The sequence below is a fragment of the Chiloscyllium plagiosum genome, chromosome 30, assembly GCF_004010195.1.
Source record: "Chiloscyllium plagiosum isolate BGI_BamShark_2017 chromosome 30, ASM401019v2, whole genome shotgun sequence".
NCBI lineage: Eukaryota > Metazoa > Chordata > Chondrichthyes > Orectolobiformes > Hemiscylliidae > Chiloscyllium > Chiloscyllium plagiosum.
In genome coordinates this window covers 16,509,182-16,535,197 of record NC_057739.1, presented here as the reverse complement: position 1 = coordinate 16,535,197, position 26,016 = coordinate 16,509,182, and the positions used below count along the sequence as shown (strand labels likewise).

The 26,016-nt window shown below is 41.8% G+C and overlaps 1 protein-coding gene across 3 annotated transcripts in view; it reads left to right on the top strand.

Moving 5' to 3' along the window:
- LOC122564761 (pappalysin-1-like) overlaps positions 1–26,016 on the top strand; it is a 326,083-nt gene that overhangs the window by 173,621 nt on the left and 126,446 nt on the right. For all 3 annotated transcript variants that reach the window (XM_043719939.1, XM_043719938.1, XM_043719937.1), the window contains exon 14: positions 12,363–12,531. In XM_043719939.1, the coding sequence (XP_043575874.1) occupies positions 12,363–12,531 (169 nt within the window). The remainder of the gene's footprint in view (positions 1–12,362; positions 12,532–26,016) is intronic.

The following is a 26,016-nucleotide window of genomic DNA, read 5'->3' as shown; positions in this document are numbered from 1 at the left end:
GATGTTGTGAAACTTGAAAGGGTTCAGAAAAGATTTGGAAGGATGTTGCCAGGGTTGGAGGATCTGAGCTGCAGGGAGAGGCTGAACAGACTGGGGCTGTTTTCCCTGGAGCGTCGGAAGATGAGGGGTGACCTTATTGAGGGGCATGGAAAGGATAAATAGACAAAGTCTTTTCCCTGGGGTCAGGGAGTCCAGAACTAGAGGGCATAGGTTTAGGGTTAGTGGGGAAAGATATAAAAGAAAGCTAAGGGGCAAATTTTTCATGCAAAGCGTTGTACGTGTATGGCATGAGCTGCCAGCGGAAGTGGTGGAGGCTGGTACAATTGCAACATTTCAGAGACATTTGGATGGGTATATGAATAGGAAGGGTTTGGAGGGATATGGGCCAGGTGCTGGCAGGTGGGACTAGATTGGGTTGGGATATCTGGTCAGCGTGGACAGGTTGGACCGAAGGGTCTGTTTCCATGCTGTACATCTCTAAAATTCTATGACTCTATAGCTTGGATATCTCAAATTTTATACATCTTTAAGATACTACATCTGTCAATTTAATGTAAACACATCTGACAGTGCACTAAAATGGATTTATAGACTTTCATGGTCTAGTTACATTGTTGCATGGAAGACGGTGAAGATTGCCAGATCACCAATGGAGAATGGACCATCCATTCACTTTACTACTTCAACCATTAAGAATGTATATAAACATCTCGAGCATTAAAATTCAGGAAAAACAGCCCATCGCTAAAATTGACAAGCAGGAGTCTGTAAGAGCACAGCAAGCCAGGCAGCATCAGGAGATGGAGAAGTTGACGTTTCGGGCATAACCCTTCTTCAGGAGTGGGGGTGGGTGTCAGGTGAGCTGCATATAAAGGGGGTGGTGAGGGCAGGGTGGTGAAGTAGGGCTAGGTGAAGACAGAAAGAAGGCATGGCCTGGTTGGTGAATGGGAGGAATGAATCTGGTTGGTGGCTGGGAGGAGTGGAAGTAGGGAGAAGGGCTGGGAAGGGAGTCGGGGGAAGGGAAGGGAGGTTATTTAAAATTGGAGAACTCAGTGTTGGGTCCGCCAGCCTGTAGGCTGCCCAGGCCGAAGTTGAGGTATTGTTCCTCCAATTTGTGGTTTGGTTCGTTGTGGCAATGGAGGAGGCTAAGGATGGTCATGTTGGAAAGGGAGTGGGAAAGGGAATTAAAATGGGCTGAGATGCTCAGTGAACTGTTCCCTAAGTTTACATTTGGTCTCCCCGATGTAGACAAGACCACACCAGGAGCACCTGATGTCGTAAACTAAGTTGGAAGAGAGGCAAGTGAATGTCTGTCTCACCTGGAAGGATTGTTTGGGGCCCTGGATGGAGGTGAGGAGGGGTGGTGTTTTTCTGAAGGAGACAGAGAACTTCTTCAAAGTGGGCATTCTTTGAAGGGACTTTGCAGGGGAACAAAAAGTTAGTAAAGTTGGACAAACATAAGATTACATACCAGAAAGATTCTCAGTTCTTGACTTCAGATGCTCCTGTTTTGCAGTTGTATCCAGATCTGGAGATTGATTTATGATACCTACTCATTTAGTTTAATAGTAATGAAAATATGCACCAGATTAAGATTTGGAAATGAGAACTTAGAACAGTAAAGGAATTTCACGGATTGCAATTAAGTATTCACTCCAACAAGGTTGTTACTTCTGGCATAGATTCCAGACACTATGTCCAGTACCTTTAATCAAATCATATCGCAATACATGATGCTGAGGTATACAAATACCCATTTCATCTTCAGTCATGTTTTCTGTGTAACATGTCAGTACAGTCAGTCTGTCATGTTTAGGTAGTGTACAAAAACATAAGTAAGTGCTTAACCTGGACTACGTATGTGCAACTGTGATTAGTGCTGTAAATAAACTTCAAAATGTTTGTTGGCTTTAGAGTTATCGCGTCATACAGTCAGAGTTGTACAGCATAGAAACAGACTCTTTGGTGAACTCGTCCATGCCAATCAGATATCCTAAATTAATCTAGTTCCTTTTGCCAGCATATGCCCCATATCTCTTTAAACCCTTCCTATTTGTAAAACTATCCAGTTGCCTTTTAAATGATGTAATTGTACCAGCCTCCACCACTTTCTCTGGCAGCTCATTCCATACATGCACCACTATCAGTGTGAAGAGGTGCCCCTTAGGTCCTTTTTAAATCTTTCCCCTCTCACCTTAAACCCTGTCATTTTCCACCTCCATGGCCATTAAGTCATTGAGGCAGAGTTGTACAGCACGGAAACAGAGCCTTCGGTCCAACTCGTCCATACTGATCAGATATCCCAAATGAATTGAGTCCCATTTGCCAGCACTTGGCTCATATCTCTCTAAACCTTTCCTAATCATGTACCCATCCAAATGCCTTTTAAATGTTGTATTTGTTACCAACCTCCACCTGTTCTTCTGACAGCTCATTCCATACACACGCACCTCCTTCTACATGGAAAAGTTGCCCTTTTGGTCCCTTTTAAATCTTTCTCCTCTTACCTTAAACCTATGCCCTGTAGTTTTGGACTCCTCCACTCCAGGGAAAGGACTTTGGCTATTCTCCCTACCTATGCTTCTCATGGTTTTGTAAACCTCTATAAGGTCACTCTTCAACCTTTGGCACTCCAGGGAATACAGCCCCAGCCTATTCAGCTTCTCCCTATAGCTCAAATCTTCCAACCCTGGCAACATCCTTGGAGATCTTTTCTGAACTCTTTCAAGTTTCACAACATCCTTTTTATAGTAGTGAGACCAGAATTGCATGCAATATTCCAAAAGTGGCTGCAACATGACCTCCCAACTCCAATACTCAATACACTCAACAATAAAGGAAAGCATACCAAATGCTTTCTTCACTATCCTATCTACCTGGGACTCCACTTTCAAGGAACTACGAACTGCACTCCAAAGTTTATTTATTCAGCAACACTCCCCAGGATCTTACCATTAAGTGTGTAAGTCCTGCCCTAACTTGCATCTCCAAAACGCAGCACCTCACATTTACCTAAACTAAGCTGCAACTGCCATTCCTTGGTCCAGTAGCTTATCTGAGCAAGATCCGTTGTACTTTGAGGTAACTTTTTTCACTATCCACTACACCTCCAATTTTGGTATCATCTGCAAACTGACTAACCTAACACAAAGAAAAACAGAAACCCTTTTTTAGGTTGAGTTGATCATTATCCTAGGGTACAGTTGTGAGATCTCTCATCACTGAATAACGTCCCGATACTAATTCGTTGTCTTAGCTCACATATCAGGTATAGCCAGTTGGGTCAGATACAAAACTTAAGCATCAGTCAGAACCTTCCATAAAGGAAAAGATTAAATTTCACACAACATCAAGTTATAGTCCAACAGGTTCATTTGGAAGCATTAGCTTTTGAAGCGCCACTCCTTCATCAGGTGGCTGTGGAGGTTAAGATCATGCTCACAGAATTTATAGCCAAAGGAGTCCAGTGTCATGGAGATGCGATACAGCAAACAATCTTTGATTAAATCTTTCATCTTTTATCAAGGGATATGCTGGTTTTTGTTCTTTGATATGTAAATCCCAGAGCTTCTTTTAAATTACATTCACAAGATAGTTCAGGTTATCTAGTACTTCCCTGGAGCCGAATGACAATGCCATGTTCTTCGCGGCCTGCAATACATTATCGATGAGGATGAGCACCTTGCCAAGATCTTCCCCACGCCTCTTCCTCTCGCCTTTAAACAACCACCAAACCTTAAACAGATCATGATTTGTAGCAAACTGCCCAGCCTTCAGGACAACAACAGCATACAACCCTGCCACAACAGCCGCTACAAGACATGTCAGAGTATCGACACGGGTAACACCATTACACATGGGGACACCTCCCACCATGTACACGGCAAGTACTCATGTGACTTGGCCAACATGGCCTATGTCATACACTGCAGGCAAGGATGCCCTGAGGCATGGTACATTGGCGAGACCGAGCAGATGCCACAACAACAGATGAATGGACACCGCACAACAATCACCAGGCAGGAGTGTTCCCTCCTAGTTGGGGAACACTTCAGCGGTCCCAGACATTCGGCTTCGGACCTTTAGGTGACCATCCTCCAAGGCGGATTTCGGAACAAGCAACAATGCAAAGTGGCTGAGCAGAAGCTGATTGCAAAGTTTGGTACCCATGGGGATGACCTCAACCGGGACCTTGGGTTCATGTCTCACTACAGGTGACTCCACTGCCCGACACACGCTCTCTGTCTCACACACACACACACCACACACACACACACACACACGTGCAGACCCTCCCTCATACACAAGCTCTCTCTCATATGTACATACATACACCTGCCCCCGCACTCACACTAACACACATACCCCTTCCCACTCACAGGCACACTTAACCAAGCATACGCACACACTCATATATACACACATACTCTATCATGTGCACTTGCACACACACACTCACATGCACACTCAATCTGTCGCTCCTACATGCGCACATGTATAAGTTTATGGGGTGAATTTGTTTTTGCAGAATTACATTTTATTTTGCTCAAAAACTGCATGAATCCATGTAAATCTATGCAGAGGGTTCATCAGTCTGAAATAGCATTGGGACACTGACAGACCTCACACCTATTGTTTAAAAAGCTGAGCTAACTTGAGAATATAATTTAAAAGAAGTTCTAGGATTTACATATCAAAGAACAGAAACCAGCATATCCCATGATAAAAAATAAAAGTTTTAATCTAAGATTGTTTACTGTATCACATCTCCATGACACTGAACTCCTTTGGCTATAAATTCTGTGAGCATGTTCTTAACCTCCACAACCACCTGATGAAGGAGCGGTGCTCTGAAAGCTAATGCTTCCAAGTAAATCTGTTGGACTATAACCTGGCTCTACGTCATATTCAACTTTGTCTACCCCAGTCTAACACAGGCACCTCCAAGTCATAAAGGAAAAGATGGGAGAATTTAAAATGTAGTCATGTTGATAACAAAAGTTGCTCTATAAAAGTTGTACAAACTGTCACCTCTCCCATTCACAAACCCGTTTGAGCATCTTCCTTCAGTGAATAGTATAATTGCAATGTTTTGAGAATCTGATGCTCCCAAAACATTCTGAAAGTTTGCAGAATTCAGATATCTTCATGTAATCGTGCCATGATGCTATATATATCATATATGTCGCATTTTTAACATTCAAATCCTCCTCAGTACTCCATATGACTGGAAGGGCATGTTCATGCTGTTTATTTATCCCAAACAGATACTTGAATCCTGGATTTCCAGGGTTGTATACTTCAACACACGTCACTAATGCCCTTATTCATTTTTATTCTGCTTTAATGCTTCCAGTCATGCCTTTCTGAAGCTGTGTGCATTGTGCAATCATTTGTATATCAGTTACCTTACCCTTCATTTGGTTTAGTTTGTGGTTCATACCTATTATTCATGAACCACTTTTTTTGTTTGCTCAGTTGCCTGTCTGTCCTATTTTGCACAGTATGTTGCACTTCTCAACCCCATAAACTTCTGGCTGAAGAGAAAAGAGTGATATTGCCAGCTTAGCTGCACAGCAGATAAGGGTCTTTAGCCCCCAGTGGGGCAGGACAGGGAGGCAGTCAGTTATGCAATTTCACATCACGAACTGACAGGCTAGTCCCCCAGTCACATTCTGCCTCCAAGCCAGTCTCCTGAAGTGGGACTGAGGTTTTCAACCAGTGGGAAAGGTATGGGAAGCAGACTGGTTAAGGGCCATTAAAGTCTATTGTCAGAGGTTGACTTCCAGTCAGCTTCCAGATCCACTAAAATGTTGGGAAGCAATCCCAGGTAATGGCATCCCGGATTCAGAGCAGGGATGGGAGCAGTTCTTCAGCCAGGCATTGAAGCCCTCATTCTCTGCATGGCATCAGTGACAGCAGGACGGCAACCTGTCACTTCTAACTATCCCGGTCATGTGGTTGAGGCCTTTGTTTAAACTGTGGATAAAAAAAATTAATGGGGGAACACCCTCTCATTCACTAACCTGCAAGGACTGTTCCTTCTGGCCCTTCTGCAAATATTTCTTCGTTTTACCCCAATACATTGTTCTCATTTAACTTTGAATGTGTCTCAGCACAATGCGAAGCCTCATCAGTTCGCCCATTAATGTGCTCTTGCTGGTGATTGACAATCTCAAATCTTCAACTGTTTTCTTTAGAAGTCTCCCTACCTCAGCAGTGCCTGGAGCACTCAATCCCCTGCACTGAAGCTTTCATTTGCTCAGTCTTTTTATTTAATTCTATAGCGATTGCTTTATTTCCTCAATGAATCTGGAATCAATTTCAAATCTGTCACATATTCCCCACGCATCTCCAACGTGGTAGAGATGGACATATCCCAGTCATTCTGACTCACACAACATTTCGGAGTTTTAATTATTCGTTGCTTTTCTAAACAGGCTGTCTTACAGGCTTTGAAAATCCACACAATTTCAGCTGTCCACTTTTGATATCATGTGTCAAGTAATGTGTTTTAATGACGGCTATTGCTAAAGTGAAAGCAAGTTACAAAACAGGTAGAAATCACATGATGAGCGCAAGCCAGCCAATACATACAAATACATTTCTTCGACAGCAATTGTGGTCAATGCTCCTCTTAATTTTCTTCTTTTGTTTCCCCGAAGTGCCTATCATACACTCTCCTTTCCCCATATCCCCTTGATATTGACATAGAGATTCTCCCATCTCAATTTATTCCTCCTTGGCCCTCAAATCTGTGGAACACCTTAATGTCTCTCAGCCTTTCTCCAAGGATTTTTTTTGAAGGGACTAGTTTCACGTTGTTCAGTTGCTCTTCGCTGATTTACCACATCTTTGTTTCTCTTTACATGGGTGCACGCCCTTAAAACTAAGGACTCTTTCCGTCAGTTAGTTCAAGTTGAACATTCCAAACACTTCATTACCGCGAAATGTTTTGTTTTAATAAGAGGAGATTTAGGAACCTGGGTGTAAGATTGGAGGGAATAGGTAAAGTTGGTGAAATGTACCACAGTAAACAGAAGATCCATCTGAAAACAGGGTCCTGGAGGGATTGATAGTTGTGGGGAAAAACTCAGTGGTGAATAGTGCAAATGCAAGCATGGATAAATAATTTTGTATAATTACTTTTGACAATCAAAATATGATCATACAGATCTTGCCATCAGGACATTAGAAGGTTGCATCAAACAGTTCGGGAATAAGATTATGTCAAGTTCTTGAAATGGCTGAGCTGGTTGGCCAAATGACAATTTCTTGAGTCATATTCTTTCAGTTCTCATGCTACAAGGTTGATATGTTGCAAAGACATCGGGAATAAGAAAGCACAAACTATCAGACACCAGTTTTGTTTAATGGCACAAGCATTTTGTAAGGCACAGTCTTTTAAACAAAGGACCATTAAAATTAAAAGAGTGTGAACAATTGCAGAAGGAGTGGTCAGCAAGCGATAACCTAATGGGAGGATGAATGGCCAGGCAATTGTTTTTAGATTAGATTACTTACAGTGTGGAAACAGGCCCTTCGGCCCAACAAGTCCACACCAACCCGCCGAAGCGCAGCCCACCCAGACCCATTCCCCTACATTTACCCCTTCACCTAACACTAGGGGCAATTTAGCATGGCCAATTCACCTGACCTGCACATTTTTGGACTTTGGGAGGAAACCGGAGCACCCGGAGGAAACCCACACAGACACGGGGAGAATGTGCAAACTCCACACAGTCAGTTGCCTGAGGCGGGATTTGAACTCGGGTCTCTGGCGCTGTGAGGCAACAGTGCTAACCACTGCACCACCGTGACGCCCACAGGCTGGCTGTTCCAGCAGGCTGAGCAGTGTGCCGAAGACCAGCTGTTGTGGTAGTTCTCTTCTGTGGTTCCATGTAGTTTATTCAAAGTCGCTGATGGTTTGGCCTATTGCATTACCCAGTACAATTGACAAAAAACCTGAAATTTCAACTTATTAATTCACAATGCAATATTTATATTGGCTGGAAATAAATAGCAAAATATCAGAGGGAGCAGCTGCTTTTTGTTTCTGTTCATTGCTCTGACTGCATTTGTTGATCCTCCAGCTTTCGAGCAAATATTCTCACTGACCGGGATGCATGGTATATCTGGTGGATATTCATTCGCATCAGAACTTTGGATCAAACAAAAATTCTGAACACCTAGAGAGCACAATAAATCTGTTCAGGATTGGTGACTGGGTCAAATGTAGAGAGAGCTCAATGAAGCCCAGAGGACTGTTAATTAAACATCTATTTTACTCATGCCATGGTTAGAAAAGTTAAAATGAAAATAAACAAAAAGTGAAGAAAATAGAAAGCCATTAATGAGACAAACTCATAAGGCAATTGATTGCAAAACCCTTTGGGATCTGATGGGATTAGTTTCAGACATTTTGTTGGAATGGAAACCTGTTGGAATATTTGGTGAGTTTATGTTGGCAAGAATGAAAAAAATCGATAAATCCTACAAGATGTGTTATCGGAAATAATCATTTATTGCACTCTTCATAAGAAACATAACTATCGGTACTTAGTAATATTTAAATATCTAGAGCTAGTGAATGAATGTACTATGATTACTTGACGTTTTAAAATGGGATCATTGCAATCACATTAAAGTAATGTATTGTAAAAAATGAGAGTCACAGAGAACAATTAAAAACATCTCCTTTTATGGAAACATACTTGATCCCAGATGCCTCTGAGTCACTTGGGAGTACAAATAACACCCCAGGTTAGGGACAAAAAGTCAACTGGAATTCCAGCTGCTAAAACCCTAATATATTTTGCATCTGTTTAGTACAATGAAGCAACAGTGATTCAATGTTCCTGCTCAGGGATGAAGAATTAAGGATGAAATGGTAAAGCAAATCAGGCTGACCCACTGTTACTTGCTTCCTGTCAAGTAGGAAAGTCAAACTAATACCAATATTTATTGACAATTTCAATCTGTGTCTCGCACCTTAGCACCAAGTCACCAATCCTTCCTCTCACTCCAGTAAAGAGCTGTACTCAAATGGAGCCATAAATCACAGTTTCTCGAAACACATCTCCTCACCAGGGCTGTAGGATCTGGGAACTTACCATGTTTCACTATGATAATTTTCTGACCAAGAAACCCAGCCTTTCATATGGCAGTCTGGTGCAGTTCTTCTGCAGTATCATAGTTGGACTGGGTTGTCTTGCAGACACTTTCCATTGGACCCAAGGCAATGAATTGGCTTTGAACACCACTGACTATGTAAATGTTTAAAATCCATCCCATAAATGCACTATTCTGCACCATATATGTTCATCAGGTACATGTGCAACAATGTATCCCTCTGAACACACAAACATGGAATTTTTACTCCTGGAACCTAACAATTCCATTTTGGATGATGTAGTTGTGAGGAAATCAGCACATACTATAATAACCACAAGGTTGTGCACATGTCGCTACAATTTTCAGAGTTGGGCAAGGTGAGTAAGGGGATGATCAGAGTTTAGCAAGGAGTCTGTGAGGAATTGGTGATTGAGGAGGCAGTCCTGATCATGCAAAGCCACAACTAGATCAGACTTAGCTGAGTTTGTTGAGGAGACTAGATTCATTAAGGTTATTTTAGGGAGGCAAATCAAATTTGTCAGTGAATAGTTGGTATCCTTTATAGAAATCAGCTATTAAGTAAATAACATAACTGCATCTTCTCATCTATAAAAGTGCAATGTACAGCCAGACTGTGCTGTCACCAACAAATACTGGGAAAATTACCTCATGCCCTTTACTTTTAACAATCGATTTTGAACCTCAGTGTTGTAAGATTTTGAACAGAAATCTTCTGTGTCTATAAATAGTATAATAGCAAAGTTGTTAAAAATCAATGACTGGGTCAAATGGAAAGAAAATCTCAGCTGGTCGCTGGAGTATGTGACTTAATACGACTTAACAACATTGGTGCTTCTTGTTTTTGTTATCAACTTGGGCTGTGAAATATCTAACACCACAGCTGGCAGCTGCTATCCTCAATAATTGAAATTCGGACCCTTGACATCCACCCCGGTGCAGCATGTAACAGATATCTTGTTTTATCCCGTGTTTTACGATAACAAAAAGATGTTTTTATTTAAATTATTTGAAAGCTTTTTGACTATCAAGGTCAGTCTTACAATTTTGGCTTGAAAGAGCTGAGGCTCCTTAAAGTGTTCTATGACTGACACAGGCAAGTCAATGAAGACTAAGGAGATCCAAGCACTGTGTTTCTGGGCATGTGTACCTGTTCATCAGCAAGGTGCCAAATCTAAGCGTTGTAAGCACCATATCATTTTATTTTCTGCATTTCTGACTGCAGAATAGATGATCTAAAAGGTCTGGTTTGAAACTGAAGGACTGTGGAAGGAATTTTAACACTTCAAAATACAAGTTTTTGAAACTCATTGCATGTGTTGCTTTGTTTACAAAGTAAGGAAGCTATTTGATTAGATTCCCTACAGTGTGGAAACACGCCCTTTGGCCCAACGAGTCCACACTGACCTTCCGAAGAGCAACCCACCCAGACCCATTCCCCTACATTCACCCCTGGCTAATGCCCCTAACACTACGGGCACATCTTTCGACTGTGGGAGGAAACCGGAGCACCCGGAGGAAATCCACGCAGACACGGGGAGAATGTGCAAACTCCACACAGACAATCACCCAAGGCTGGAATCGAACTTGGGTCCCTGGCACTGTGAGGCAGCAGTGCCAACCACTGAGCCACCGTGCCGCCCTTGTAGGAATCATGACACCAGTGTGTTATGAGCAAAGTGGGATTTGGCTGGGAGAAAGTGGGAGAAGGGGGTGGGAAAACTTATCAGCCATGGTTGAATGGCAGAGCAGACTCAATGGGTGGAATGGCTTAATTTCCGCTTCTACGTTTTATGGTCTTATGGTCTTATGGCAACATGTAACTGATTAGTTAGGGCAATTATGACTAGTCGTGGAAGCTAAACCACATCATTGATGGCAACTCTTGATTCCTGTGTAGCTGATCAGCCTAAGTGTATGAACAATGCAGTGAAAAAACTTCAAAATCCTGAAAGGGCAAATATTATGTCTCTCTCTCTCTTTGAAGTAAGATTACCTGAAGCAAACCACATATTTTCTCCTACTAGTTGCTGTCAACTGTTGTATTCAACCAGTAATTAAAATGTTTCATATCCAGTGTATCAATTGCCCTGTATAAAGAGATGAAAAGACCCTAACGAAGGGAGATGAAAGAGCAGAAAGTACTGGCCAGCATAATGCTTATCTGAGTGAACTGCTGCTATTGAATTGTAGTTCCGTGGTTTTTTTGCTCTCCATCCATAAAAACATTTTTTTTTGTTTGCCTGTGTCTGTCTATTTGTTTATGAATGCAGTTTTTAAAAGGTGGTGAGGATTTTAACTGGCAGCACTGTATGTTGACAGTTCATGGCTGTTTATTTGTGATTAGAATTTATTTATTTCTCAAAAGCAATATTTCTCATTAATAGTTCTAGTCAATGTCTTTGGTTAATGTGTAGAGTAATACAGTCATATAGCACAGAAACAGACCCTTCAGTCCAACTCATTCATGCTGACCAGGTTTCCCAAACTAAACTTGTCCCATTTGCATGCTTTTAGTCCATATCCCACTAAACCTTTCCTCTTCATTTACCTGTCCAAATGTTTTTTTTAAATGTTGTAATTGTAACTGTATCTGCATTTACCACTTCATCTGACAGTTCATTACACATATGCACCACTATCTGTGTAAAAGTTATCCCTCAGGTCCCTTTTAAATCTTTCCACTCTCATCCTATATCTGCTAGTTTTGGACTCTCCTACCCTGAGGCAAAGACCTTGGCTATTCACCCTATCCATGCCACACATGATTTTATAAACTTCTATAAGGTCATTCCTCACCCTCCTATGCTCCATGGAAAAAAATAGTCCCAGCCTTTCCTTATAACTGAAAATCTCCAGTCTCAGTAACATCCTTGTAACTCATTTTTGCATCTTTTCCAATTTAATAACATCCTTCTTATAGCAGGGACACCAGAAATGTATACAGTACACTAAAAGTGGCCTCACCAATGTCCTGTGCAGCTGCAACATGATGTCCCAACTCCCATACTCAATGATTCCAACAGACCGGTAAATCAGTGACTGCACATTTTGATCAAAGCATTAACTTTCATGACCACCCTGGAAGTAGTGGGGTCTGAGGATCAGCACACTTTCCCAAATGGATCATAACGGTATTTTTTTGTAAACTAAAGGAAAAAGCAAGACCATTTTACCACATGAAAATTGCAACTCTAACATTTGCACAATTTATTTCCTCCCTGCCTCAGTTGTGTCCACTATTCTTGTGAAGCTACTGACTGTCAGGAACTCAACCTGCAAAATGCGGTGGTGAACTGCACTGGCACTGGGCGCTACAATGGGGACCAATGCACCGTGTTCTGCCAGCGAGGCTACATGCTTCACCTGCGAAGGGATGAAGACACTTCCCAACTTCAGGTCAGTTCATTGTAACAAAACATTTTAGTGTTTCATTCCATTATTACTCAAAAGGCTTTTGCAAGCATCTCAACATTTGAGACGAGCAATGCTTCCTCTTATATCCCGTTAGAATATGTAAGAGGAATCAAATTGGCAGTAGTAGCACTAGCCTGCAGTATTATAAAGGTGGCATTAATATTCCCAAATAGACGTCACTGCTTGTGGCTGGTGGAAATTGAGTAGAAGATGAGAGCACTGGATGTAATTATTCTTTGATGTTATGTTGAACTTTTTGCTTGTTGCACTGAGAGTATGTCTTTCAAACTTCACTGTTTACTAGTGAAAATGGAAGTTAACTGTGATTAATCCAGCCATAATAGTAACTAATGAACACAGACTCTTTTTTGTGTTGCCATTCCAGTCCAATCACATGTCCAACACTTCTTTGTTCAGTTTCTTTTCCAAGACAGTTTCCATTAGTATTGCTTCACTTTTCAGTACTTTCACAAAAATACTTCAGTAATTTTCAATAGCTTAGACATCAGTATTCCTGCATAATTATCTAACAAGATAACTGACAGGGATTCTAGGAGCATTCAACCTAAATGTATTTTTTTAAAAATAAGGCAGGACACATTTTAACATTCCATGCACTTTGTCACATCATCAGCAAATACGAAGGATGGGTTGTCATTACACAAAGAAAAGTTTCCAAATTTGCAGCCATCCCGCTTAGAAACTACTTGTTAGGTGGATATTTGAAGGGAATGTTTGCTTTTGATCAGGTCTGAACAATGAACACAGTGATTGTCCTGTGTCCAGCTGCAGCAAAGCACCTAAATTGCCCAAAGGGAAAATTCCCATTTGGATATTCACAGGAATGCTAATAGATTAAGTTATTCTTTTTGAAACTTTATGGCCTCGGACTAGTTTTGACCACCTGAGAAGGCCAGAAAATATCCTATTGTGCTTTTTCTCATTGCTCCCTTGGTTGTATTGGATGTTGAATCCTCACCACGGTTCACCATGCTGGGTACATCTGGTAGATTAGCTACCACAATCTTCTTTTCTCATTGAATCTGCTTCATCTAGCATGGTGAAGCAAAACTACTTGGCAGTCTAATGAGAAGAGGCTCTCTTTTTTCTCATCTGTGGGATGTGGGTGTCACTGGCTGTGCCAGCATTTATTGCCCGTCCTTAGTTGCCCTTAAGAAAATGATGGTGAGCTGCCTTCTTGAACCGCTGCAGTCCACCTGCTGTGGGCTGACTCACAATGCCATTAGTGAGGGAATTCCAGGATTTTGGTCCAGCGACAGTGAAGGAACGGTGGCGATATATTTCCATGTCAGGATGGTGAATGGTTTGGAGGGGAACTTGCAGGTGGTGGTTTTCTCATATGTCTATTGCTCTTGTCCTTCTAGATGAAAGTGGTCATGTGTTTGGAAGGCGATGTCTGAGGATCTTTGGTGAATTTCTGCAGTAAATCTTGTAGGTAGTACACACTGCTGCTGCTGAGCATCGGTGGCGGAGGGAGTGGATGTTTGTGGATGCAACCCCAATCAAGCGGGTTGCTTTGTCAAAGATGCTGTCAAGCTTCTTGGATGTCGTTAACAGCAAATACGTACAAGTTACATTGGCATGATAGACAATGTTATTAAAAGCTATGAGGGCGACCTTGATGATAGGTTGAGCTCCTTTATGATCCAATGCATTTCTCTCACCAAGTCCATAATCAGACGGGGCAATGCTGAAAGCACACCTCAGCATTAACCTTTACACTCCCAGAAAACAAACTGAAGGGCCCCCAATCCACCCCACCGACCCTCCCCCCCCCACCTTGCTGCCTCACACACCAGCCACAGCAATGTTTTGGCTCCCCTAGGAGATTATACTCTTGTGAGTGGTAATGAGCTAGGTAATGGGGTCTGGTGGTGGTACTGTAGCCAACACATTTTTAATGATGGTGGTCAAGTCATCATGGCGTCATTTTGGGTGGGTCAGCTGGTCTATGACTGTCCATCAACTTTGCGTGTATGTAGACAAGCTTTTCTAACATGGGACAATTTGGCTTTAAAATATAATAAATACAGCTAGAATATCATTTTTTAACATGTATTTTACTCCTGGGTCCTTGTTCAAGTTAGCACGCAGCTGTTTTAAGTTGGCATATTCCATAAAACTGAATGAGAACTGCCAACTGAAGGCAGCTGCAAGCTGACTGACCAAAACAAAACAGGTTCTTGTTTTAGCCCTTTCGTATTTTTCTGTGGATTTCTGCGGTTTACTTAAGTCAGTAAATGCCCCAGTCTTCCTGCTGTAATATGTAAACTTCAAGCTGGCAAATTGATCCAAAGACTGTTGATCCAAAATAGTACATCTTAGATGAAAAAGAAAATCATAAATGTTTAATTATCAGAAACCCCTGAGGAGACAGATCTGGTTAAAAACTTGGTGGGTGTTTAGTTTCAATAAAACACAAACCTCTAAGTGAGTCCCCCTGCTTTGATCCTGTTTTGTAATACATTTAAAACCACCGATTAGTACAGAGCAGGAGGAGATCCCACAGCCCTTTTATTCTCTATAATATTTGAAAGAAAATAAAAAAGCACCAGAATCTTTCAGAAATGTTCCAGGAGGGAAACCCTTACACTGTAAGAAAGACCCGCAGAATTTCTAGCAATTAAGCAGCAATCAGAGACTAGTACCCTCACAACTGGGTCACGACAAAGCGGAGGCTGTGGCTGTTACTACACAACAATCATCTCGACTCCCAGGATGAAGGATCACCCATGAAAAAAGTAAATGCTGGACGTGGACCGGGGGCAATTGGAATGGGGGTGTGGGGTGCGGTGGAAGGTCCTGGTTTGGAGGTCATAGAGGACTTGGAAGCTCATAGCAGCAATGCCTTGACCCAAGGCCCAGCCAGCCCCCAGTCGTGTACAGATGAATGTAGATCAAGAGACCCTCCTTCACAACCCAAAGTGACAGTGCCCACACAGGGTTCACCAGTCAGGTAGGCTGGCACCTAGAGGTGTAAAGTAATCCCTCAGTTGATGCCAGGTCTATAAGGTGGAGCTTCGGCCTTCCAACCAGAATTTAATTTGACTATAAGACAGAGGTGCAGAAATTAGGTTATTCAACTCATTGAGTCAAGATTAGAGTGGTGCTGGAGAAGCACAGTAGGTCAGGCAGCATCCGGGGAGCAGGAAAAATCACGTTTTGGGCAAAAAGCCTTCATTGGGAAGGGTGAAGGGCTTTTGCTTGAAACGTCAATTTTTCCTGCTCCTCGGATGCTGCCTGACTGCTGTGCTTCTCCAGCACCACTCTGATCTCTAGCATCTGCAGTCCTCACTTCCATTCAGCTCATTGAGTCTGCTCTGCTATTCAGTCATAGCTGATAGGATTTTCAGCCCCATTTTCCTGCTTTCTCCCCGTAATCTTTGCTTCCCTTGGCAATCAAGAACCTATCTATCTCTGTTTTAAATATACTCAATGACTTGGCCTCCAAAGCCTTCTGTGGCAATGAATTCCATAGATACACCACTCTTTGGCTAGGGGGTTTCTCCTCATCTCCATTCTAAAAGGTCTTCCCTTTACTCTAAGGCTATGCCCATGGGTCCTCGTCTCTCCTGCCAAAGGAAACGTCTTCCCAAAGTCCAGTTTGTCCAGGCCATTCAGTATTCTGAAAGTTTCAATCAGATTCCCCCTCATTAGAGAACAAAGAACAAAGAAAATGATGGCACAGGAACAGGCCCTTCGGCCCTCCAAGCCTGTACTGATCCAGATCCTCTATCTAAACCTGACACCTATTTTCCAAGGATCTGTATCTCTCTGCTCCCTGTCCATTCAAGTATCTGTCTGGATACATCTTAAATGATTCTTATCGTGCCCACCTCTACAACCTCCACTGTCAATGCATTCCAACTTTCCACGCATATTGCCCTTAAACCTTTCCCCTCTCACCTTAAACTTGTGACCTCTAGTAATTGAATCCCCCATTCTGGGAAAAAAGCTTCTAGCTATTCACCCTGTCTATACCTCGCATGATTTGTAGACCTCAATCAGGTCCCCCCCAACCTCGTCTTTCTAATGAACATAATCCTAATCCACTCAACCTCTCTTCATACGTTGCACCCTCTGTACCAGGCAACATTCTAGTGAACCTCTGCTGCACCCTCTCCAATGCATCCACATCCTTCTGGTAATGTGGCAACCAGAACTGTACACAATATTCCAAACGTAGCTGAACCAAACTCCTATACAAATGTAACATGACCTAGCAACTCTTGTACTCAATACCCTATCTAATGAAGGAATGCATGCCGTATGCCTTCTTGACCACTCTATCAACCTGCGTTGCCACCTTCAGGATACAATGGACCTGAACACCCATATCTCTCTGTACATCAATTTTCCCCAGGGCTTTTCCATTTACTGTACAGTTTGCTCTGGAACTGGATCCTCCAAAATGCATCACCTCGCGTTTGCATGGATTGAACTCCATCTGCCATTTCTCTGCCCAACTATCCAATTTATCTACATTCTGCTGCATTGTCTGGCAGTTCCCTTCACTATCAGCTACTCCACCAATCTTAGTGTCATGATTTGGAGATGCCGGTGTTGGACTGGGGTGTACAAAGTTAAAAATCATACAACACCAGGTTATAGTCCAACAGGTTTAATTGGAAGCACCAGCTTTCGGAGCGCTGCTCCTTCATCAGGTGGTAGTGGAGGGATCCACTATCACCTGATGAAGGAGCGTCGCTCCGAAAGCTAGTGTGCTTCCAATTAAACCTGTTGGACTATAACCTGGCGTTGTGTGATTTTTAATCTAAGTGTCATTTGCAAACTTGCTAATCATACCGCCTGTACCTTCCTCCAGATCATTTATGTATATCACAAACAACAGTGATCCCAACACGGATCCCTGTGGAACACACTGGTCACAGTTCTCCATTTTGAGAAACTCCCTTCCACTACTACTCGCTGTCTTCTGTTGCCCAGCCAGTTCTCTATCCATCTAGTTAATAGACTCTGAACCCCTTACGACTTCACTTTCTCCATGGGGAACCTTATCAAATGCCTTACTGAAGTCCATGTATATGACTACTATATCTCTTTCCTCATCAATCAAATTTGTCACTTCTTCAAAGAATTCTATTAAGTTGGTAACATGTGACCTTCCCTGAACAAAACCATGCTGCCTATCACTGATAAGCCCATTGTCTTCCAAATGTAAATAGATCCTATCACTCAATATCTTCTCCAGCAGCTTCCCTACCACTGCCGCTAGACTCACCGGTCTATAATTACCTGGATTATCCTTGCTACCCCTCTTAAGTAAGGGGACAACATTAACAATCCTCCAGTCCTCTGGACCTCACCTGTGTTCACGGATGCTGCAAAGATATCTGTTAATGCCCCAACTATTTTCTTTCTTACTTCCCTCAGTAACCTGGGATAGATCCCATCCAGACCTGGGGACTTGTCTACCTTAATGCCTTTTAGAATACCCAACACTTACTTCTTCCTTATGCCTTGACCTAGAGTAAGCAAACATCTATCCCTAACCTCAACATCCATCATGTCCCTCTCCACGGTGAACACCGATGCAAAGTATTTATTAAGAGTCTCACCCATTTTCTCTGACTCCAAGCATAACTTTCCTCCTTTGTCCTTGAGTGGGTCAATTCTTTCTCTCGTTACCCTCTTGCTCCTTAGATACAAATAAAAGGCTTTGGCATTTGCCTTAGCCCCGTTTGCTAAAGATATTTCATAACCCCTTTTAGCCCTCTTGATTTCTTGTTTCAGATCGGTCCTACTTTCCTGATATTCTTCCAAAGCTTCATCTGTTTCCAGTCACCTAGACCTTATGTATACTTCCTTTTTCCTCTTAGCTAATCTCAATATTTCACCTGTCATCCATAGTTTCCTAATCTTGCCATTTCTATCCCTCATTTTCATGTCTGACCTGCACTCTAATCAACCCCGCTTTGAAAACCTCCCAAATATCAAATGTGGATTTACTCTCAAATAGTTGCTCCTAATCCACATTCCCCAGCTCCAACTGAATTTTGCTATGGTTGGCCTTCCCCCAATTTAACACTCTTCCTTTAGGACCACTCTTGCCTTTGTCCATGAGTATTCTAAAACTTACAGAATTGTGATCACTCTTCCCAAAATGATCCCCTACTGAAACTTTAACCACCAGGCCGGGCTCATTCCCCAATGCTAGGTCCAGTATGGCTCCTTTCCGAGTTGAACTATTTCCACTTTGCTCTATAAAATCCTCCTGGATGCTCCTTACAAATTCTGTTTCATCTAAACCTCTAACATTAAGTGTATTCCAGTCAATGTTGAGAAAATTGAAATCTCCCATCACCACCACCCTGTTACTCCTACAGCTTTCTATAATCTGTCTACATATTTGTATCTTTATCTTGCGCTCGCTATTGAGACTCCTGTAGTACATCCCAACATTGTTACTGCACCCTTTCTATTTCTGAGCTCCTTCTGTACTCTAGCGAGTATAGTCCTAGAGTCCTCAAACATTCTTCATATGTTAAGCCTGTCATTGCAGGGATCATTCTCGTGCACCTTCTCTGGACTGCTCCAGGGCTAATACACCTATCCTGAGATATTGGGCCCCAAATTCCTCACAATACTCAAAATGTGTTCTGACCAGAGCCTTATAAAGCTTCAGAAATACATCCCTGCTCTTATATTCTAGTTTTTTCAAGATGAATGACAACATTGTTATTGTCTTCCTTAGTATTGACCCAACTTACAAGTTTACCTTTAAGAGAAACCTGGACTAGGACACCGAAGTCCCTTTGCATTTCCGATTTCTGAATTTTCTCCCGATTTAGAAAATAGTGCATGCCTCTATTCCTCCTACAAAAGTGCATAACCTCACACTTTCTCACGTTGTAATTTCATCTGCCACTTCTTTGTCCACTCTCCCAACCTCTCTTAAATCTTTCTGCAGCCTCCCCACCTCCTCAATACTACTTGCCCCTCTACCTATCTTTGTATCATCTGCAAACGTAGCCAGAATGCCCTCAGTTCCTTCATCCACATCATTAATGTGTAAAGTGAAAAGTTGTGGTCCCAACACTGACCCTTGTGAAACGTCACTAGTCACCGGCTTCCATCTAGAGAAGGACCCTTTTATCCTCACTCTCTGCTTTCTGCCAGACAGCCAAGTTTCTATCCATTCTAACTCCTTGCCTCTGACACCATGGGCCCTAATCTTCCGGAGCAGTCTCCTGGGTGGCAGCTCATCAAAGGCTTTCTGGAAGTCCAGATAGATTACATCCATTGGCTCTCCTTGGTCTAACCTGCTCGTTACCCCCTCAAAGAATTCTAACAGATCTGTCAGGCATGACTTCCCCTTGATGAAATCATGCTGGCTTTGCCCTATTTTACCATGCACTTCCAAGTATTCAGAAATCTCTGTCCCTCACAATGGACTCCAAAATCTTACCAATGACTGAGGTCAGGTTAATTGGTCTATAATTTCCCATCTTTTGCCTTGCTCCTTTCATAAACAGGGGGATTACATTAGTGATTTTCCGGTCCTCTGGGACTTTCCCTGACTCCATGACACCTGAAAGATCATGACTGAAGCCTCCACTATCTGTTTAGGTATATCCTTCTGAATTTGGGAAGAATCAGGTCAGTATTAGGGCTCTGATCTTACACTGTTCCACCTAATTATGTTCACTTCACACCGTCAGGTTCAGAAGCATGCTCATAAAAGGTTTTGCAGTAGAGCAGTGTCATGGCTTAAAGGAAATACGCATAATGTGTTTGCTGCATTTGATGAATCTGCTGTACTTTATCCACTGGCTCGCAGGTTCACTGACAGACAAAATGGAGTCAGTTTTCAATTCTTTGTCACTCCAACAAGGCCTTTAAAAGCTTTACACTGTTTCTTTAAGATTTGCGAAACTATTGCTAGAATAGATTGCAATTTCCAATTTACTAAAATGAACTTAAACAAAGAAGGAGGAACATTTTTTATTTTAATATCCTTTTCATGAGCACAGGACATTTTGTAGTACTTTACAGTGAAGGGTTTTTTCGAAGTGCAGTCACCATTGTAATATGGCAACACATGAGCTAATTTTCCTTTCCAAAGTTCCGCAAAAATTGAAAATCAGAACTTTGTTTTGATGTTAATTGAGGATTGAATATCAAGGCCAACAATTTGCCCTCCTTCAAAATAGTCCTAGGGTTTCTTTGATATCTACCAAAACAGGAGAATACAGCCTCACAATAACATTTCAAATGAATGGCAGCATCTCAGTACTGCACTGAAGAATCTGCCTTAATTTTTGCAGTGAGTGGGTCTCGAATGTAGAACATTGTGATTCAGAGTGCGTAAGTTTACATCTAAACGGGGTGTTTGAGATCAGACTCTGCAAAGTTTGCTGATCTCTGACAGAAAGGCATTATTGTGCTCCATTTAGCCTCCATGATCTTGACATGTAGATGAGAATACAGAAGGCAAGATTAATAAGTTTGTAGATGACATCAAAATTGGTGGTATAATGAACAGTGAAAAAGGTTATCTAAGATTACAAAGAGATCTTGATTAATTAGGTCAATGGGCTGGGGAGTAACAAATCAAGTTTAATTTGTATAAACATAAAGTATTGCATTTTGATAAAACAAACAAAGACAGGACTTATACAATTAGAGGTTTGGCCATGAGTGGTGTTATAGAAGAGAGAGACCGAGGGGCTCAGGTACATAATTCTTTGAAGTGTAGACAGGGTGATCAAGAAAGTGTTTAGCATGCTTGCCTTCATTGCTCAGACCTTTGAGTATAGGAGTTGGGACATCATGTTGAGGTCATACAGGACATTGGTGAGGCCTCTTCTGGAGTACTGTGTCCAGTTTCAGTCACTCTGTTAAAGGAAGGATATTATTAAACTGGAGAGGGTCACAAAAAGATTTACCAGGATGTTGCTGGGAATGGAGGGTTTGAGTTATAGGAAAAAGCTGAATAGACTGAATGTTTTTCTCTGGAGCACAGAAGTTGAGGGGTGACTTTATAAAGGTTTATAAAATCATTGAGGGTGTAGATAAGGTGACTGGCAGGTATCTTTTCCCTAGGGTTGGGAAATTATAACACGAGGGGACATATTTTTAAAGTGAGAGCAGAAAGAATTAAAAAGAGACATAAGGGACAACTTTTCTACACAGAATTATCTGTATGTGGAATGAACTTCCAGAGGAAGTGGTGAATGTGATACAGTTACAACATTTTAAAGACCGTTGGCTCCATATGAGAGTAAGAAATGTTTGAAGGGATATCGGCCAAGCACAGGCAGGTGAGACTAGTTTAGTTTGGGATTATAGTCAGCATGGACTGGTTGGACCGAAGGGTCTGTTTCCACACTGTATGCCTCTTTGACTCTATAAAAGAAACATTTGCCAGGTTTTTGACTCCTGATCCCTCTCCAGTCACCCCTTTCAGAAAATACCATGTCCACTTTTGACAAGTATCTGCTGAGACATTTTCCACATCAAACAGTGAGACACCAGAGTATTACTAATATCCATAAAACCAAATCACCCAAGAGCAGGTGCATGTGGATTACAATTGATAGATCAAGGTCCATTAAGGTGAACAAAAAAAAACCCAAGCCAACAGTTAATGCTAAGACATTGAATTCTCAGACATACACTTATTCCAAGAATGTGGCTACAAGTAACAATTACTTGGAGATGTCCCCACTGCAGTATTAATAGAGAAAACAATCTTGGTTACTATCAATTAAAGTTAATATGTGCAAAAGCTTTAAAATCCTAAGGAAAGAGAGAGTATGAATTGGAAGTTGCAAAAAGACATTAACATTCAGGATCAACGAGTCATTTCAAGTCCAACTGCAGCTAATTAAGAAAAATGTTTTGGTGTAGGCCTTAATTTCCCCACAGGGGGCTTCTGTGGAATCAGAACTGAGCATGTGCAGATTACGCATACGTGAATGCTAACTTCCCAATCGATTGGGCTTCCTTATGACAAAGACAGACTGAGTTAGGCAAAGCATTTCAAGAAAAATTTCACTGACCAATAACCGATCGCTGCACAATTTTCAAAATGCAGTTCTTGTACTTTGCCATCCAATTTTCTTGTGAGGAAAACTTGAGAAGTGACAAGTAATAGAGCCAGCCCCACACCAATCCAGAATAGGTTTCCTTGGTAAATCCGTCATTTAAACCAGATGAAGCTGATTCAAAGCAGTAAAGAGATTATTTTAAAATTTTCGAATTCATATTGTTTAAATGGCTTACCCACAGCACTTTGTACAGTTCTCATTTACTAAAGAAAATGAGAAGAATATGTACTCAGGACCCAAAAAGTGATTGCTTGGGCTAGAGGGTTTGAGACTCAAATCTATACTGACAGAAAGTACTAAGTATGGGGTTTTTTTTAAGTGTAAAACACCATCCAAAATGGATAAATACTTTGGATTGAATTTTATTCTTAAAAAAACACAAGGTTTAGTATTGTGGTTGGATGGTGGTCTTAATAATGTTTTTAGAAAATCAGATTCCCTCCTGCGACCCAGTCATTTGACTTGGGTCAAAAATTGGATAGCCAGTAAACAAGTATATTAAGGCAGGTTGATACTTTAAGTATGTTTTTCAACCTTAACCCTGATCAGCCAGAATTACTGCCCCTCAGGAAATGGAGATGAGTGCTCAGTGGATGGGGAAGGTGGATGCCTTTGCACCTACTCCCAGATTGAATGAGTCTGCCTGCGAAAGCTCTGGGATCTGACATTCAGTTGAAAGTGTGCTTCTTTTTATGGGGAAAGGCCAGTCTCTTGATCCGTACTAGCCAGGTTACCTGTCGACACTTTAGGTTTAATAATGTACAACAGCATCTCCAGCCAGAAAGTTATGGCATTTGCTTGATGATCAAAATGACAGTTCACTCGTTTTCAAGACAAAACCAACTCAAGGCAGAAATTTAATGAATGTATGTTCAGTTCATTTGTATTGTTCTTGTGACATGTTCATGGAAACTGTCAGAAAGGAATCACACATCTTTAAATCATTAGCTGTAAGGTTGCTTTTGTTGGCTGTGGCATTAAGTGTTTTCTTAAACTGTAATTTTTTCACAATTTAAACTACTTTACAAACCAGAAGAGCCTTAATTTAATCTGAACAATTTCCTTTCCAGGCTGCTCTTTACATGCTGTCAAGCTCTTAAGTAGGTTATTTGTTCTCAAAGGTGTGCTGTCTTCATGGAAATATCTGACATACATTGCTGTTGTAATAATACAGCGGCAAAGTAATCACATTATTTGCATATAATGTTCGATAAACAAGACTATCCTCACAATTGCAACCAACAGAACATTGTTCCTTTACAGTTGTGGTGTGGAAATTCTTATTTATTTGTAGTAAAGGTAAGAAGAAAATCTCAATTTTTCAGAATAGTTTTAATAGGCAAAATAATAATCTATGTAAAAGAAATCTTAATGTGAACAAAGTGTGTGTCTCAGATTCATGAAAGGCACTTAACCTTCACCTCTTTGATGCAGACTGGGATAGAAATTTATTGTAACGTGTGCTTTTACGTGAAAGATACAGTGCCAATCTTAATAAGTTACCCCCTCCACGGTGCCTTCATCAATGACAGAAGTCTTACATAATAATACAAAAAGTAAAATTAAGTCAAAGTTCATCATAGTTCAGTTAATTACTCCTGGGCACAGGCAAGGATGGAATATCCTGAAGATGCAGCCAGGATGAGACTGCCACCCAGGCATGAGACCACCATTCCAGACCACTGGAATACTGGGCCTGAAGCCTCTGCTGAAGAAGACCGCCACATCGAGTCTAGACCGCCATTCCTGGGTAAGAACTCAACACAGGGAAGATGTCTCCACAGCAGAACAAGATTACCACACTGGGAGACCATCACTCCGTGCTGAGATTACCATCTCTCCTCCTTCAGGCACATGGGCCCAGCCATGGACCTGGAGCCTTGGCCCAGCCTGCAAGTCTGGACCGAAGGAATCAGCCCGGGACCTGCTCCTCACTCATTGGGTGACCCCGGGCTGAGCTGCATCTGGCTCATCTCGGCAGTACTGCCTCACCCAGGGGGCCCCCTCCTTCAGCTTGCATTCTCCAGACCCAAAATAATAGAAAATGAAGATCAAGAGAAAGAGAGGCAAGGAAAGCAGATGACAGCAGATGAGCCTTGGGCTTAAGCCACCTACTCTGCAGCCATGATATAAACTTAATCCAGGTCAGTGGAATGAAGCACTCTATTTCTATCGGGATCGCTCAATCTCTTTCTGTCTTTGTCTCTCTCTCTCTCTGTCTTTGCTGGCTTTACAGGTCTTAAATTGTTTGGGTTCAGATGCCCAATGTAATATTGCCTCATGTGATCCCTGGTCAAATTGTACTGGGTGACCCTCCTTTCTGGTGTCTTTTAAGTGATTTCTAAATGAGTGTTATGTTGGAACTGATCCAGGATTGCCCCGTGCTATCACTGAGTTCCCAAAGTTGTAAAAAAACATTCCTCTTTCTCAGCACAGATATCCTTTACATTACAAAAGAACCCAGGAATAAATCTCGTTAACATGAGATTATAGATTTTGGGTTGAGAAAATGATTGATATTTGTGGCTTTAATTTTCAGGTCTGGCTGGCAGAATGTATTTGAACCTCGATTATTCTGTTGCAGCTGACTCTCCCTCGAGAGTTAATTTGTGGGACAGATATCATCACTGATATCAAATTTCTCCTGTCATTAAGAAAACCACAGTCTGCCATCGTGGAAATCTGTTTCCAGAATAAATAACCAAAAACTCAGTAATACCAGCAACTGAGAGAGAAACACTTTTATGTGACCTTTCTAATATCCAAATAATTGCTAAGGTCTGGCAGTTCCAAGGAATGTATTCCACAACAATAAACAGAGTCTTAGAAAACTGAGCGTGGTCAGGCCCTCAGAAAAGGCAAGTTATTATCACATTCGGTAACAGTGATGCAGGGTGGGTGGGGCGGGGGGCGGGGTGTAGAGGAAGACGATGTAATCTCTCAACCTTGATTGTAAATTAAACAGATCCTGATAAGGAAGGCAAATAATTAGCTACTTGAAACACATTTCCAAAAAATGTCAGCGACATCATTGCAACAGCAGAATTCTGGAAATACACCCACTGCTTCACTGTGAGTTAACACTACTGTTTAACTCTAAGTAACGGTCTGAATTATAAATGTAAATTTCATATGCACAGTGGGGCGTTATCACGAGATGTTGAGCTAACGAAGGGGAACATGCATTACCGAAATAGGAAGCGAAAAAGCTCACACCTCTGTGTAAGCTTTGAATGCACCCTTTACTAAATGCCAGCTCGTGGACACCTCCTCCTACTGCCCCCTTGACCATGACCCCACCTCCCATCACCAAACCATCATCTCCCAGATCATCCATCACCTCATCACCTCAGGGGATCTCCCATCCACCGCC